General features: G+C 64.5%; 2 protein-coding genes across 5 annotated transcripts; one reads left to right on the forward strand and one right to left on the reverse strand.

The window, feature by feature from the left end:
* Nucleotides 1–1922: 1922 nt before the first annotated feature.
* TDRD10 (tudor domain containing 10) lies at nt 1923–7899 on the reverse strand. Of its 2 annotated transcripts, none has more exons than XM_090050497.1 (12): nt 7337–7899; nt 7071–7144; nt 6539–6597; nt 6048–6241; nt 5512–5656; nt 4982–5024; nt 4770–4854; nt 4107–4254; nt 3445–3590; nt 3172–3326; nt 2464–2534; nt 1923–2125 (listed from the first exon to the last, which is right to left on the reverse strand). In XM_090050497.1, exons 1-12 carry the CDS (start codon nt 7852–7854, stop codon nt 2087–2089), a joined length of 1677 nt encoding a protein of 558 aa, XP_089906623.1. In that variant the 5' UTR covers nt 7855–7899; the 3' UTR covers nt 1923–2086. The 2 variants fall into 2 exon arrangements, with proteins under 2 accessions (XP_089906623.1, XP_089906622.1); XM_090050496.1 differs by having other exon boundaries at nt 4770–4857.
* A 30-nt stretch (nt 7900–7929) lies between these two features.
* SHE (Src homology 2 domain containing E) lies at nt 7930–12513 on the forward strand. Of its 3 annotated transcripts, XM_090050503.1 has the most exons (6): nt 7930–8410; nt 8483–8609; nt 9684–9998; nt 10117–10258; nt 10437–10556; nt 11405–12513. In XM_090050503.1, the coding sequence occupies exons 1-6, from the start codon at nt 7982–7984 to the stop codon at nt 11589–11591; spliced, it is 1320 nt and encodes a 439-aa protein (XP_089906629.1). In that variant the 5' UTR covers nt 7930–7981; the 3' UTR covers nt 11592–12513. The 3 variants fall into 3 exon arrangements, with proteins under 3 accessions (XP_089906629.1, XP_089906628.1, XP_089906630.1); XM_090050502.1 differs by having other exon boundaries at nt 7930–8609; XM_090050504.1 differs by having other exon boundaries at nt 7930–8609; nt 9684–9845.
* The last annotated feature ends 587 nt before the right edge of the window (nt 12514–13100 follow it).

Below are 13100 nucleotides of genomic sequence, written 5' to 3' on the forward strand. Positions count from 1 at the left end.
AAAGGGGCACGGGACAGCTTTGAAGTACCCTACTATGTTAATATGGTGACTTGCCAACAGAGCAGGAGGTGGGGAAACCACCCAGAGTAAGGTAATCCAGGTGGCTGTGGAGGCAGGAGGGAGGAAGGCAGAGAATCCCCCTAACTGTGGCAGCCGGCTGGTGGCTAAGAAAAGCAGTAGCTCTGCGATCAGGCCAAGGAACTGCCCCAGGGAGAAGCGCTGTTAGACGGTGGCAGAGGAAACCGAGACTCTCGGGGGGAGTTGAGAACTGCCTCCACGGCCCTGGTGGTGGCCAGATGCTGCAGGAGCAGGAAGATGAGACCCAGCAGGTAAGGAAACACCTGCCGTGGGTACCACACTGGCACCGGGAGGAGCTGCACCAGCAGTCCACAGCCCACAGGGCAGAGTGGGACACCCTGAAGCGGCAAATCTACAAGGTGCAGGGGGAGCGAGAGGCCCAAGTGCTGCACCAGTTGTCAGCCGACTGGTGCAAACAGGACAGCTTCTTCAGGGAGCGCCTGCAAGTGGAGACTGAGCAGAACATCCAGAAAACCATGGACCACATCAAGGAAAGCCACGGGGGGAGTGGATCCTCTGTCACAAGGAGACTCTGGGTAACAGGTCGGGGGGAGTCAGGCCTACCCCAGAGTGCTCTGGCACGGGGATACCCTGACATACCTTAATGCCATCTGTGTATTGTTGTTATAACTGGTTTTGTGTGTTGCATGATTTCTCTTTGGGTATGAAAGGTAACCCTTTCAGACAAACCACACCTGTACCCACAGCTCTGAGAGGCCATGTGCCCGAGCTTTCAAAGGAGGAGGTAGGGAGGGAGTGTGACAGAATGCCATCACAGTATCTCCCCAAGCTCCATCAGGCTCTTACCTGGCTATCATTCCAGTTGCCAAGAAACCAGCTCTGCCTAGTGACTTGAGCTCATGGCAAAAGGGTAGCGGCCCCAGAGATGTCTATCTCTGAGTAGGCCAGTGATGCTTTTTAAATTGGTTGGTTAGCCTCAAACAGCCCCAGCCCTGATTGGACCTGGAGGGTGTGGTCAGGAAAGTTTATTTGAGGGCCCTTTCTTCTTGGAGGAGAGGAAGGAGCCAGGGGTGTGGACCATGAGGAACTAACTAGGCAGAGAGAGATGGGGATCCCTCTGGAAACTCACCCCCTCCATGAACTGCCTGCCTCCAGAGGAAAGCCCAAGCAGCCTCTGGGTGATACTTGTGGGTAACTTAACTGAAACCTACCTAGACGTACAGTTTACTGTGATATAGATGCATGCTCAACAGCTGCTTAGCTCCTCTGTTTGCTCAATGGTGGTTCTTTCATTTTTATCTAAGCTGCACCCTTCCCCAAGTCTTCTCTCTTTAACCAATAAAGTTCACTGTTCCTAGTGTGGTAGACTGACAGGGAGAGGCACTGGGTTATGCCTTAGTCAACCCCCCAAGGAGGCTAATTTTTGGTGTTTCAGGCTAAGGAAAGCACCCCCAGTTTTCACAGAGGATTAAGCACCCTCTACATCTACTAGGCCTATGGGGCACAGGGCAGAAGACAGACCAAATCCCTTGGGTGGTGGATGTGGTAGGCCCAGGCTTGCAGGTGTGCTCAGGGAGGGTCTGCCTGAGATGAGGCACCCCAGGGAGGCATTTGGACCTTGGTATGTGGTCAGGCAGCGAGGTGGGTGGTTCAATGCAGGAGTGTCCCCTACATCATAGACAACAGATGGGAGAGGCAGATCCAGACTAGGCGGTCACTCCCTCAGGTAACAGCAGGGTCCCCTGCCCACTGGGAGCCCCAGTGTGCCCAACACTGGGTCAAGCTGCTGCCACAGCCCTGAAGCTATATGAGCCTCACCAAACCTCTAGGCAAGACCATGGCTCCCTGAGCCTCTCCAGTGCACACACAGTTCCTAGACAGGAGAGACTTTAGTTTTATTTATTATTATTTTTTAAATGAAATGTGAGTTACAGCAAGTTCCCCGCACACCCAGAGCTCCCTCCTGGTTCCAGGGCTCTGGTCTCTCATTCCAGAGGCTGCACCTGCCTGGAAGACTAGAAATCACTGCAGATTGAACAGATGCCTCCTAGTCCCCTATGCAGACAGCAAACTGCAGGATGTGAGGCTGTGAAGAAGGTGAGTTGAGTCAGTGAGGAAGGAGGATGCCCAAGCTCTAGCCCCCTCAGCTAGACTGCTTCACCCCTCCCTGCCACCCCCCACACACACTGGGGGAGGTCACACAAGCAATGGCTGCTGCTGGATCCTGGCCCAGGGGTCTATGAAAAGCAAAATTATTACTGAGCCAGAAGAGTCTGGCACAGCAGCTGCAGCGCAGGTGCTCCCTGCCTTGCAGCTGCCTGGCCCCAGACAGGGAGATCCTCCCCTGGAAGCCACAGGGGCAAGGTGCCTCGACGCAGGGGGAAGAGAGACCCCAAAAAAAAGGTGCCTGGCATCATGCGTTACCTCTGTTGGAGAGGGGCCGACAACCTTCCCTCTCAGCACCTGTTGGACAATGCATCTCGGTGGCAGAATCCCTGCAAGAACAGAGATGGGCCTCAGCATTTGGCACAGTGCAAATGCGGAGATGGCACAGGGGACATTATCTGGACACACAAGAGCACAGACCAGTCACCAAGCAAGTGGCTGCACACTCCTTCCCACCCCAGCTCTGCTCACTCACCCACACAGAACAGGTCCAGCCCTTTGCTTAGAGCCCTTCTAGGGTGGCATTCGAGCATGGCTTTCTGCTCAGCTCCACTTTGCCCAGCAGGAGCACAACTGGTGGCCTGCTCCAGCCCCGGGCAGGGGAGGGGAAGCTATATGGACAGGGCCCTTGCCCCACTATCAAACTGTTCTTCAAGGGAGTTGGGGGCTGCCTTTCTCCCCAGGGTGCAGATGGACATGGGGACACAGCTGGCACAATAGCGAAAAGGCAGCCACCCCTGGGCCACTGAACAGCCCCCAAGCATTCCCTGCCCAGGCAGCCTCCACTGGGAGCATCAGAGACCAGCCAGAAGTGCACAGAGGTGGTGATGGCACTGGGGAGGCACAGACATGAGCAGCTCTTAACAAGCCAAGGCTTCAACATTTTGGCCCCAGGGGAAGCGCACATGTCCTGTCCAGCCCAGACGCACCCACCCCCTGCCTGTCCTGGGGGCCTCAGGCAGGTACCTTCCTGGAACATGAAGGGCTGTGCCAATGGCCAGATGGCCCAGAAATAATCCTTGTCCAGCTGCCGCAGCGAGCTCACTGGGATGGTGGCTGAGCAGCCAAAGTCCACAAAAAAAACCACGGCCAGGTCCTCCACTTTATCCAGCACCCAGCACCTATGAAGTCAGTGAGAGCATGAGCCCAGCAGGGTAGCAGCAAGGGTGCCCTTGGGGTAGAAGTCCTCTGGCCCCACGGCAAAGTGTTGCCTGCCCCACAGAGCATCTGTTTCCGGACCTGTTCCAGGCTCTGCTGTCGGCCCCCAGGATGCACTGGGCCAGGCAGCGGGTCCCACGCTTCACCTCCTGCTTGGCCAGGTAGGGCTGCTGCTCCTCCGCTTGTGCCAGGGCCCCGAGCAGCTGCTGCATGTGCAGATGACGCTCCTGTCATGGACACACTGTCACCCACGGCCCCTACATCTGCCCCAGAGCCCCAAGGCTGTAAGTACTCTTCCTTCTTGAGCCCCACAATTACTAGTTTTGCCCCCAGGGGCAATGTAAGCCCCTGCATGTGCCTGCCCTGACAGTACCACAGACACTCAGCAGGCCTTGGATTGGAGATCATAGGCCCACACTTCAGTGCTTTGCTGCATCAAGGACCAGGAGCAAGCACAAGCAGGGGGGCGGGGGCATGCAGACCTGGGGGAGCCTGGGAGCATGGACTAGGGCCCTGGCTCTGACTTGCCCGCTCTCAAGCAGAGGCCCTGTGTGACCCAGCCCCTGCCCAACACCTGAATGCTGCCTAGCAGCAAAGCCACTGCTGTCCCTTAGCGCACCCAAGCTCTCGTGGCTGGGGCTGTTGCGCCAGCTGGGGGCTTTGAAAGCAGCTCTTTTGGAGCAGGAGTAGGGCTTTCTGCCCCTAGCACAGGGGATGCCCAAGGCAGCCCCCCCCCCACCTACCTCTGTGAGGTGGATGGCCCAGAAGTAGGGTGTCTGCGGCAGGCAGTCAGTCACCAGCAGCCCCACATCCCCGTAGGTCTTGGCTATCACAGCCAGCCAGCTCAGGTCCTTGTAGCAGTCCCGCAGCATGAGCACCAGGAAGGAGCCTCTGGAAAGGAAAGTCAGGTGCCATGCAGGTCAGGGAGAAATGGGCTTGGTGCAGCCACGGGCAGGCTGGGCAAGACCTTGCGGGCGCTTCTGCAAGGTCCCGCATGCTTGCACCCCAGGCAGTGCCCTGCTAAGCTGGTCCTGCTGCAGCTCCGTCCTTCACCCACTCAGCAGTTTGAGTGCAAGCAAAGCAAAGAGCAAGAGGACTAGTCTGTGCCTGGCAATGGGCTGGAATTAGAAAGCTGGAGGCCTGAGGGTGGGACAAGTCTGGCAGGGAGCAGCGAGGGGGGTGAGGGGGAGCAATTTCCTCTCATGGCAGCTAGTTGGGGGTCAGACTGTGGATGCATCCACCAGCCCTTCAGGTGGGAGACCAGCAGGTCAAGGCAGCCACGTGCCCCAAGGCCTTGTCAGATGCAGCAGCAGGGCTGCGACACATGGGCACATCCAGAGCATGAGACACCATCGTCCCTCCCCATCACAGGAGTACAGGCCCAGCCCCAAGCGGCTCCTGCTCACCTCATTTCCATAGGAACAGCGTATCGAACCTGCTCATGCTTCACCACCTGGGGAGCGGTCCGCTGCAGGAATTGGGCCTCAGCACCTGCTGGAGCCCCAGCAACAGGACAGTTCAGCACCGACCCCCCCAGGCAAGCATGGATCAAGGTTTGGGGGTTCCCACCCCCCACCCCAGGCAGCTGCATGCCAGTCTTGCCCCTGCTCACACTCACCACTGCTCAGCCCCAGCTCTCCCTCAGGAACTTTCTCCAGAGCCTGCAAGCCAGAAAGAGCAGGTCTCAGAAGAGACAGGGCACAGGAAGCAGCAGCCGGACAGACCCAGCTCCCCCAGGGCACCAGGATCCGGGTTGGAGATGAAGACCACACCCTCCTAGGGGACCACTGCCCTGAGACCCCGACATGGTTTGCAGAAGCAACACCTGGTTCCTCCCAGGGCCTACCGGAATATGGACCTGCCCATAGCCAAGCAGCGCAGGGATAGCAGGACTCCCGGGCCCTAACCCCGCTGTCCATTCCCCTGTACCTCAGCCCTGCAGCCCCCTGGTTGGCTGTGCAGCGGTCACCACTGAAGGTGGCAGAGAAAGGAGACAGCAAGTGACCTGCACCCAGCAGCAAGGTGAGCAAACAGCCTAGCCAACCCAGGACCCACCCACGACCCTCCCCCTCACCGCCACCTCTCGCAGGGAAAGAACGGGTGCCCAGGCCTCCCTTACGCCAGCCATGCAAGCAGACGCTGCTTTACCGGCATCTCCAGCTGGCTCCTTGGCCAGGCCGTGCCCCTCATGCCATTCCCCTCATCAGTGTTGCCCAGGATCCTGGTGCAGTCGCTGCGTGGCTGGACCGTGCACTGTGACTGCTCTGGGCAGCAGAAGCTAACAGGCATGTTGCTGGGAGCAGAAGCACAAGGTTGTGGGTCCTGCTGCATCTGACGGCCAGAGGGCTGCAGCTAACAGCAAGTGCTGCTGGCCAGAGCAGAGGGGAGGGCGCTGTTTCGGTCCCAAGCAGGGAGGAGAGAGAAGGGAGCCCCCAAAAGCCCCAAAGCTTCTGTTCTGTCCACAGCCAGGAGCCCCCTGTTCAGCCCTGAGCTCTTCCACAGTGAAATGTGCTGCCCCCAGGGGCTCAGCTCCCCATGTGTCCAGCCAGCACAGGGGCAGCTCAGGGTACTGGGGCCACAGTCCAGTGCTCCTGGCAAGATCAGGGAGAGATGCTGCCTGCAGCTAGAAAGCCTCCGCCTCCCCAGGCTCCCAGCACAGGCACAGGATGGACAATCACACCCACCTCTTGAACCCAGGGTGGCCTCTCTTGAGGTGCTGAGGGTTGAAGTCCTTCAGCCAGAGCAGGACGTCCTCCTGGCACAGACCAGGGCAGGCCTTACCACAGCAGGTCCCGGAGGCGAGTCCACAGGAGCCAGGGCTCATCCTCCTCTCCCAGCAGAGGGGCACGCGCGGTTCTACGAGGGTCCGCAGAGACCCCTGTGGTGCGGAGAGGAGAACCTGCTGCACAGGTTGTGTTGGAGGGTCCTGGAGGAGGACCCATGCAGGCACAGGGACCCTGGCGCTGGGTTCCCATGGCTGGGCAGGCACCAGACTGCGGGGGCGGGAGCCAGAACAGGTCCCTCCCCAGCAGAGCCCCTCCTTTCGGTGGCAGCCAGCTTCAGGCACTGCCACCCAGGAGCCTCCCGGGGGAGGGAGGAAGGGCACGGGGCCCGAGCACCACAGCTGTGCTGAGATCCACTGCAGCAAGCTCTGGCCAGGGGCTTGGGCCCATACCTCCGTGGTACCTGGCAAGGGCTTTCCCCCGTGGGCTTCGCAGTCCTTCCTGGAGGCGCCTGGCAGAGCAAGCAAGGAGACTTCAAAGGAAGCAGGGGCTTCACAGGCCTTGTGCCCCAACAAGCCCAATGCTATTTGGAGCCCCCAGCCTGGTCTCACAACTGGGATGCAGAGGTGGCTCTTTAGGGTCCCCCCTTCCATCACCATGCTTGGGCTGCAGAGGAGCAGGCACTGCCAATGCCATAGCCACTCCTGCTCTCTGCCAGGGTCTCACCATGTGCCAGGCGTGGGAGGATTTAGGGGCCAGCCTGCCTCCCCACGCCTGCGGGGCTTGTGATCCATACCTCCTCTCTCCCAGTCCAGGTCCCCCACCCCGGTTCTCTGGCTACGGAGAGCCCGAGGCACCCGGAGCCCGGCAGGAGGCAGGTGCAGGCCCGGTGGGAGCTGCACCGGGGTCCGGGTCCTGCTGGCCGGGCCCACCTGACCCGCCCGGCCTCGCCTCGCGCCTCCCCGCGCTGGCCCGGGACCTCACCCCAGGACTTCGGCTGCTCCGGTTTCCCCTTCCTCTTGTGGGGCGGCGCCGGGCCGCGCTTGCCGCAGCCGGACCTGCAACGCGCCAGGGAGGGAGCGGGGCTGCAGCGGGGGAGGCCCCGGGCCCGGTGCCACGGGCACGGCGGCGAGGCGCAGCCCGGGCTCGGGGGCCGTGCGCTCGCCGGGGGAGCCTCCCTCAGCCCCAGCAAGAGCCCCGGGGCTCGCTGCGGGGCGGGGCGGGGCAATTCTCCCCCCGCATATACTCACGGGCCCGGGGCAGGGCGGGGCCCGGAGACCTGGAGGGAGACCGCCAGGGTCTGCGGCGGCCAGGGCCCGTGGGAGCCCACCGGCTCGGCGGCCGGACACCAGGGGCGGCCTCTCCGCGCCATTCCCGGAGCCGAGCGGGTCGCGACTCCTGCGCCGGCTCCTCGCGGGGCTCCGCCGCGTGCCGCCGCCGCCTGAAATCCTGTCCCCGGCACCTGCCGCCCCGCCCCGCCCCGCCCCGCCCCGCGGCCGCGAGCGCCGTGCCCGGCGCCAGGCGGAGCCGCCGAGCTGAGCGGCTGCGACCCGCTTCGGCCGCCCGAGCCCCGGGGGCTCCCGCACAGCGCCGCCGGGGCCCGGCCCGCGCCGCCCCCTCCGGATCTGGGCGGGGGCAGCGGGAGCCCGGAGCCGCCCCGCCCCGCGGCGCCGCGCACACTCGGCCCCGGAGCAGGGGCCGCCGCGCTGCATGGGGCGCCGCGGCCCGGGGTGAGGCGAGGCGGGGCGGGGACCCGCGGGGCGCCCATGGGAGCGGGGCCCGACGGGCGCCGAGACCGCCCCGCCGCGGGGCCCGGCCTGCCCTGAGCCCGCGCGGAGCGGAGCGGAGCGGAGCGGAGCCCGGAGCCCGGTGCCGGCGCCGGCCGAGCCCCGCCGATGGCGGCCAAGTGGTTCAAGGAGTTCCCGTCCAACCTGAAGACGGTGTCGGAGCGGGCGCGGCCGGGCGGCGCCGGCCTGGGCAAGCTGTGCAGCGCCTCCCGCAAAGCCGCCGGCCCCGCCGACCCCCGCAAGAACTCGGCGGCCGAGCTGGGCGCCTGTCGGGCGGCGCCGGGGCCCGGCAGGGAGGGCGGCAGCCGCCTGTCCCGGGACAACCTCCAGGGGCTGCTGCAGGCGGCCGCGGGCCGGATGCGCAAGAACTCGCGGGCCGAGGGCAGCGCCGCCGACGGCGCCAGGGGCGCGGGCTGCAGCACCTACATCAACCGGCTCATCAAGGTGGAGGCTCCCGAGAAGAACGGGAAGGGCTACCCGGCCGCCCCGGACCCCGCGCCGGAGCCGGACAAGGGCAAAGGGGCCAAGCCGGAGACGGTAAGGACCGGCGCGGGGGCGGCGGGGCGGGCCGGGCCGGGGCGCGGCGCTCAGGACCCGTCTGCCCCGCAGCTCATCATCCTGGAGGACTACGCCGACCCCTACGACGCCAAGCGCACGAAGGGGCAGCGCGAGGCGGAGCGGCTGGGGGAGAACGACGGCTACATGGAGCCCTACGACGCGCAGCAGATGATCACGGGTAGGGCCGGGCCGGGCCGGGCCGGGCCGGGCTGCCCCCGAGCGTCGGCGGGGCGGGGGAGGCCGGCGCGGGCCCGCCCAGCCCCGGCGGCGGCTCCGGCTCCGGCTCCGGCTGGGAAGGGGCGCTGGGACAGGAAGGCGGCTCCGGCTCTTCTGTTTCCTGCCGCTCTGCTGCGTGAGATAAGGAGCGGGCCGGGAGGGGCAGCTCCGGCCGGGCGGGCCCGGGTCAGCGCACGCCGACCTCGGCCGGAGGCTTGAATGAGCGGAAGCCGGAGCGGGCGGGAGGCCGGGGCCGGGGCCCGGAGGGAGGGAGGAGGGGGCAGCCCCGGGCCGGACTCCCGCGGGGTCGCACCGCCCCCCGGGCCGGGCTCGACCCCCGGCCACTGATGCGGGGCTCGGGGCCGCAGACGGAGCACACCGAGCCCCGGCCTCGGCGCAGCTCCCGTGGGCGCGGCCCGGGTGGACGGCGCCACGGACACGCCGGCCCCGAAGATGAGGCCGAGGGGTCCGGCCTCGGGGCACCGGCAGAGTTGGGGGCGAGGGGAGCTCCGGGCCTGGCTCCTGTGCTCTCCCCCCAGTCGTGGCCCCAGGAGATGGGGCTCCCGGCGCGCCTGGCCTTGTGGTCGTGGACACACGTGGAGGGCTGCGTGCAGGGGGTCTCGGATGGGCCAGGGCTGGGGCTGCTCTGGGGCACCCCGGAGGTCACTCCTGCCCTGCTTCCTCCCATGCACTGCTTGGGATTTGTGATGCTTGGGCCTGGCGCCCAGGCAGCCTCGGCTGTATTCAGCCACTGGGTGGTTCCTCCAGGCCTTGGCCCTTGTTTTCCCGGCCTGGAGCCATTGCCCCCAACACAGTTCAGCCTTCTCCCATAAGCCCCTCTCAGGGCACTGCCCCCAGGCCAGGGGCTGGGCCACGTCTGCCTGTTCACACAGGCACTGAGCCTGAGCTGGCTTTGGGTGATGGCTGCAGGGAGCCTCTCTGGGCTGGGGGGTGTCAGGCAGGTCCTGGCAGGGGGGGACAGGCCCCAGCTCCCTTCTGCCTTGCAGGGCTCTGCCTCACTGCTCCCTCCCTACAGAGATCCGCCGCAGGGGCTCCAAGGATCCGCTGGTCAAGGCCATCCTACTGCTGGACGAGCCAAGCGAGAGTGGGGCCAAGCCGGAGAGCGGGGCCAAGCGTCCCGGGGCCAAGGAGCCACCAGGGAAGGGCCCGCAGCTGTACGACACACCCTACGAGCCTGGTGAGGGAACGCCATGGCCTGAAGCCCCCACACCCGACAGGAAGGCATGGGGGGCGGCTGAGAGCCGGCTGCCAGAGAACGACGAGCGCCCAGCGGGCGAGTATGAGCAGCCCTGGGAGTGGAAGAAGGAGCAGATCGTCAAAGCCCTGTCGGGTAGGGGTAGGGGTAGGCCCAGGCTGGGCTTGGGGGTGCCAGCAGGGCCTGGGCTGTCAGAGCCTGTCTGGCCGCCCCCACTGCAGAGCCACAGCTTCACCAGAGCCCTTCCTTGCAGTCCAGTTTGAGGGCCCCAAGGACGAGGCACTCCGGCAGCACCATCGCCAGAAGAGCTGGGCCCCCAAGATGCTGAAGCCAGTGACCCCAGAGCACAGCGAAGGCGAGCGTGTGGACCCCGCGCTCGCACTGGAGAAGCAGCCGTAAGCCCCGTGCCCCCCGCAAGGCTAGCCCCACTCCTCTTCACTGCCCTGCTGGGTGCTGGGAGGGGGAGCCGGGCTGATGTCACCCCAGGGAGCTGGGCTCTGCCCTGGCGCCATGCTGCAGGGCTCCCCAGACCCACGGCCCAGTCTGGACACTCCTCTCCTCTCCTCTCCTCAGCTGGTACCACGGAGCCATCACACGGGCCGAGGCTGAGAGTCGGCTGCAGGCCTGCCGAGAGGCCGGCTACCTGGTGCGGACCAGTGAGACAGGCAGCGGCAAGTACTCCATCGCCCTCAAGTGAGTCCTCAAGGTGCTGGCAATGGGGGGCTGGGGGCCTGTGGCTGCCCGGGGGATGTTCCTCCAAGGAGGCGATGACTCAGCTGGAGCCAGGCCCCTGTCAGCTGGGAGCCCATGCAAAGCCAGAGGCATGAAGGGTGGAGTTGGGATACCCCACCTTGAGGGGCCACAACAGCCTGCCCTTTCCACAAGGCCTCTGCCCCCCAGATAGAACCCAGGTGTCCTGGCTCCCAGACCCCTGCTCTCGCCCACCAAGCCCCAGCACGCATCCGGGCCCCTGGATAAGCGCAGCGTATGCCCAGGCCTCTGCTAACTCCTGGCAGATGGAGTCTGTGGGACCATCCTTGCAGGAGCCATAAGGGAAGAGCTGGCACACCAGCTGCCCAAGGGTTAAGCCTGGAGGGAAGGCCCCACACCCCTCGCGTGCCCTGGCACTGGTGTGGCCACAGCAGATCATTGTTGAGTGCTGGCCGTTTCCTTCCTGAGGAAGCGGAGCCCCCGGAGCTGAAACAATTGGCCAGCGAGTGGAGGAGGGAGCAAACGCCTGCCCTAGGACCTGGCTCGCTGGGCTGGGCTGCAGCAAGGGTTTCAGGATGCTCATGCCCAGTGTCTGCACGAAGCAGGCAGGGACACCTAGGTTCCCCCTGTTCTGGGCGAGGGTTATGCCCAACTATTAGAGCTGCAGGGACTGGGAGCTGGGACTCCTGGGTGCTTTTTCCACCCATGCTGTGGGCCTTTTGTCCCAAGCCTGTTTCCCTGGGATGCAACTGGGGTCAGCGCTGGGTGGGGGGGGGGAGAAGGGCAAGATCTGGGAGCGGGCCAGGGCTGATGGCCTCCTCTGCCTCCAGGACCAGTCAGGGCTGCGTCCACATCATCGTGGCCCAGACCAAGGACAACAAGTATACGCTGAACCAGGCCAGTGGCGTCTTCGGCAGTGTCCCTGAGGTCGTGCACCACTACTCCACTGAGAAGCTGCCATTCAAGGGGGCTGAGCACATGGCGCTGCTCTACCCCGTGCACAGCAAGCTGCACTAATGGCCAGGCCTGCGGCCCCCCACCCACACGGGGCTCAGACACAGACACGGAGCTTGGAGATGGGCTGCCTCGCGCCCTGGCACTGTTGGTCTCTCTGCAACCAGGTCCCAGCTGCCCACATGGAGGAGACATGGACCTGACCCGAGGAGGTCCTGACAGAAAGCAGGAGCTGCTCATCCTGCCTCCAAAAGCCTGGGAACAGCTTAGGCCGGAGGGGGCTACCTGGCACCAGAGCTGCACGTGTCAGCACAGCCCCTAGCGCTGAGCCCCAGGGTTTTTTCCCAGCCTCCAGCACACAAAGGAAGGATGGATTTAACTCCTCGACACAAGGCGACAGGGCCAAACACTGCCGCTGCACCCCCAGCTCCAGCCTGGGTGCCCCAGGCAGTGGGCCTGGCCCCCTGCAGTGCATGGGCTGATGCTGCCACCTCGTGGCTCCAACCTGGTCCTGGGCCAGCCCCAGCCCCATCTCCATCTGCAGCACTGCAGCACTGCGCTGGGCCCAGCAGAAGAGGCAGCAACCACTGGAGGGGGCAGGGGCCAGGGCCCAGGGTTGCTCCAGTCTCAGCAGAGGCTGAGCTGCTTCTTTCCTGTCCCCACATGTGTGCACCTGCAGTAGCACCAGTGGCTGACTATATTTGTGGCTTTAGCTGTGAGACTTATGTGGCTGCACATCTAGGCCTGCCCCAGGGGTGAGAGTGGGACCCCTGCCTGCTCTGCTCACCTGCCCTGGACGTGGGGAGCAGAGAGTACACCCAGGGCCTGTGGGATCTTGCCTTCGCTAGCTGGCCTGTGGGCACACTGCCTGCAGCCCAGCCATGGGTGCTACGGGCGTGCTCGGGGCCTGCCGTCTAGCTGGCAGGAAGCCGAAAAATGGACAGGGCAGCAGCCTGGAGCCAAATAAATGTCACTGTGGACAATGCTTCCTGCAGCATACTCTGGGTGGTGGGGGTGGGAGTGGCTGTGGTCAGGTCAGGCCAGGCCTCACTGCAACCTGGCTGTGCTCACCTGGCCCTATGCCTGCACCAATGCCTCCCCCCTGTCAGGGTGCCTGTGGGAGCTAAGCTGTAACAACAGTGTCCTACCAGCACTGGGGGAAGGGGAGGTCCTGGGCTCTGCTCAGGGTCCAGCCAATGCTAGGACAAGGCTGGCATGAGCCCCCTCCCCACTAAGTGTGTGCCAGCCCTGTCCCAGCACTGCCCTGAGCAACCTTTGGCCTTCGGTAAACATTTGTGAGCTGGAAGGGGGTGGTGCCCCCCCCCCCCCTCCCTGGCAGCACACCCAGTCCCTGCTGCTGCTGTGCCCAGGGAGGTTGTGCAAGTGCCAGCTGCCCTCTGGTGCCCCAGATGAAGTGGGGGGGCCATCACGGGGACCATGGTGAATACGGAGACATGCCAAGATGAGGCATAATCCTACCCCCACCCCAAGCAACAACAGGCAGGAAGAGACCAGGGCAACCCACCCACTCCCCTCCACACACCTTCTTCCCACACTCCCCCCCAGCCCCTC

Source organism: Crocodylus siamensis, chromosome 6 (assembly GCF_052110815.1).
Source record: "Crocodylus siamensis isolate JL-2025a chromosome 6, ASM5211081v1, whole genome shotgun sequence".
NCBI classification, from domain to species: domain Eukaryota; kingdom Metazoa; phylum Chordata; order Crocodylia; family Crocodylidae; genus Crocodylus; species Crocodylus siamensis.

Bases quoted from the DNA above. Each gene is read 5' to 3' on its own strand.
- TDRD10 (XM_090050496.1), bottom strand. From the start codon at position 7,854: ATGGGCGCCCCGCGGGTCCCCGCCCCGCCTCGCCTCACCCCGGGCCGC. The intron at 4,255-4,769 runs GTGAGCAGGAGC...TTTCCTTTCCAG, and splicing joins GCTGTTCCTATGGAAATGAG to AGGCTCCTTCCTGGTGCTCA. The intron at 2,535-3,171 runs GTACCTGCCTGA...CTGTTCTTGCAG, and splicing joins GCCCTTCATGTTCCAGGAAG to GGATTCTGCCACCGAGATGC.
- SHE (XM_090050502.1), top strand. From the start codon at position 7,982: ATGGCGGCCAAGTGGTTCAAGGAGTTCCCGTCCAACCTGAAGACGGTG. The intron at 8,610-9,683 runs GTAGGGCCGGGC...CCCTCCCTACAG, and splicing joins CGCGCAGCAGATGATCACGG to AGATCCGCCGCAGGGGCTCC. The intron at 10,557-11,404 runs GTGAGTCCTCAA...CTCTGCCTCCAG, and splicing joins AAGTACTCCATCGCCCTCAA to GACCAGTCAGGGCTGCGTCC.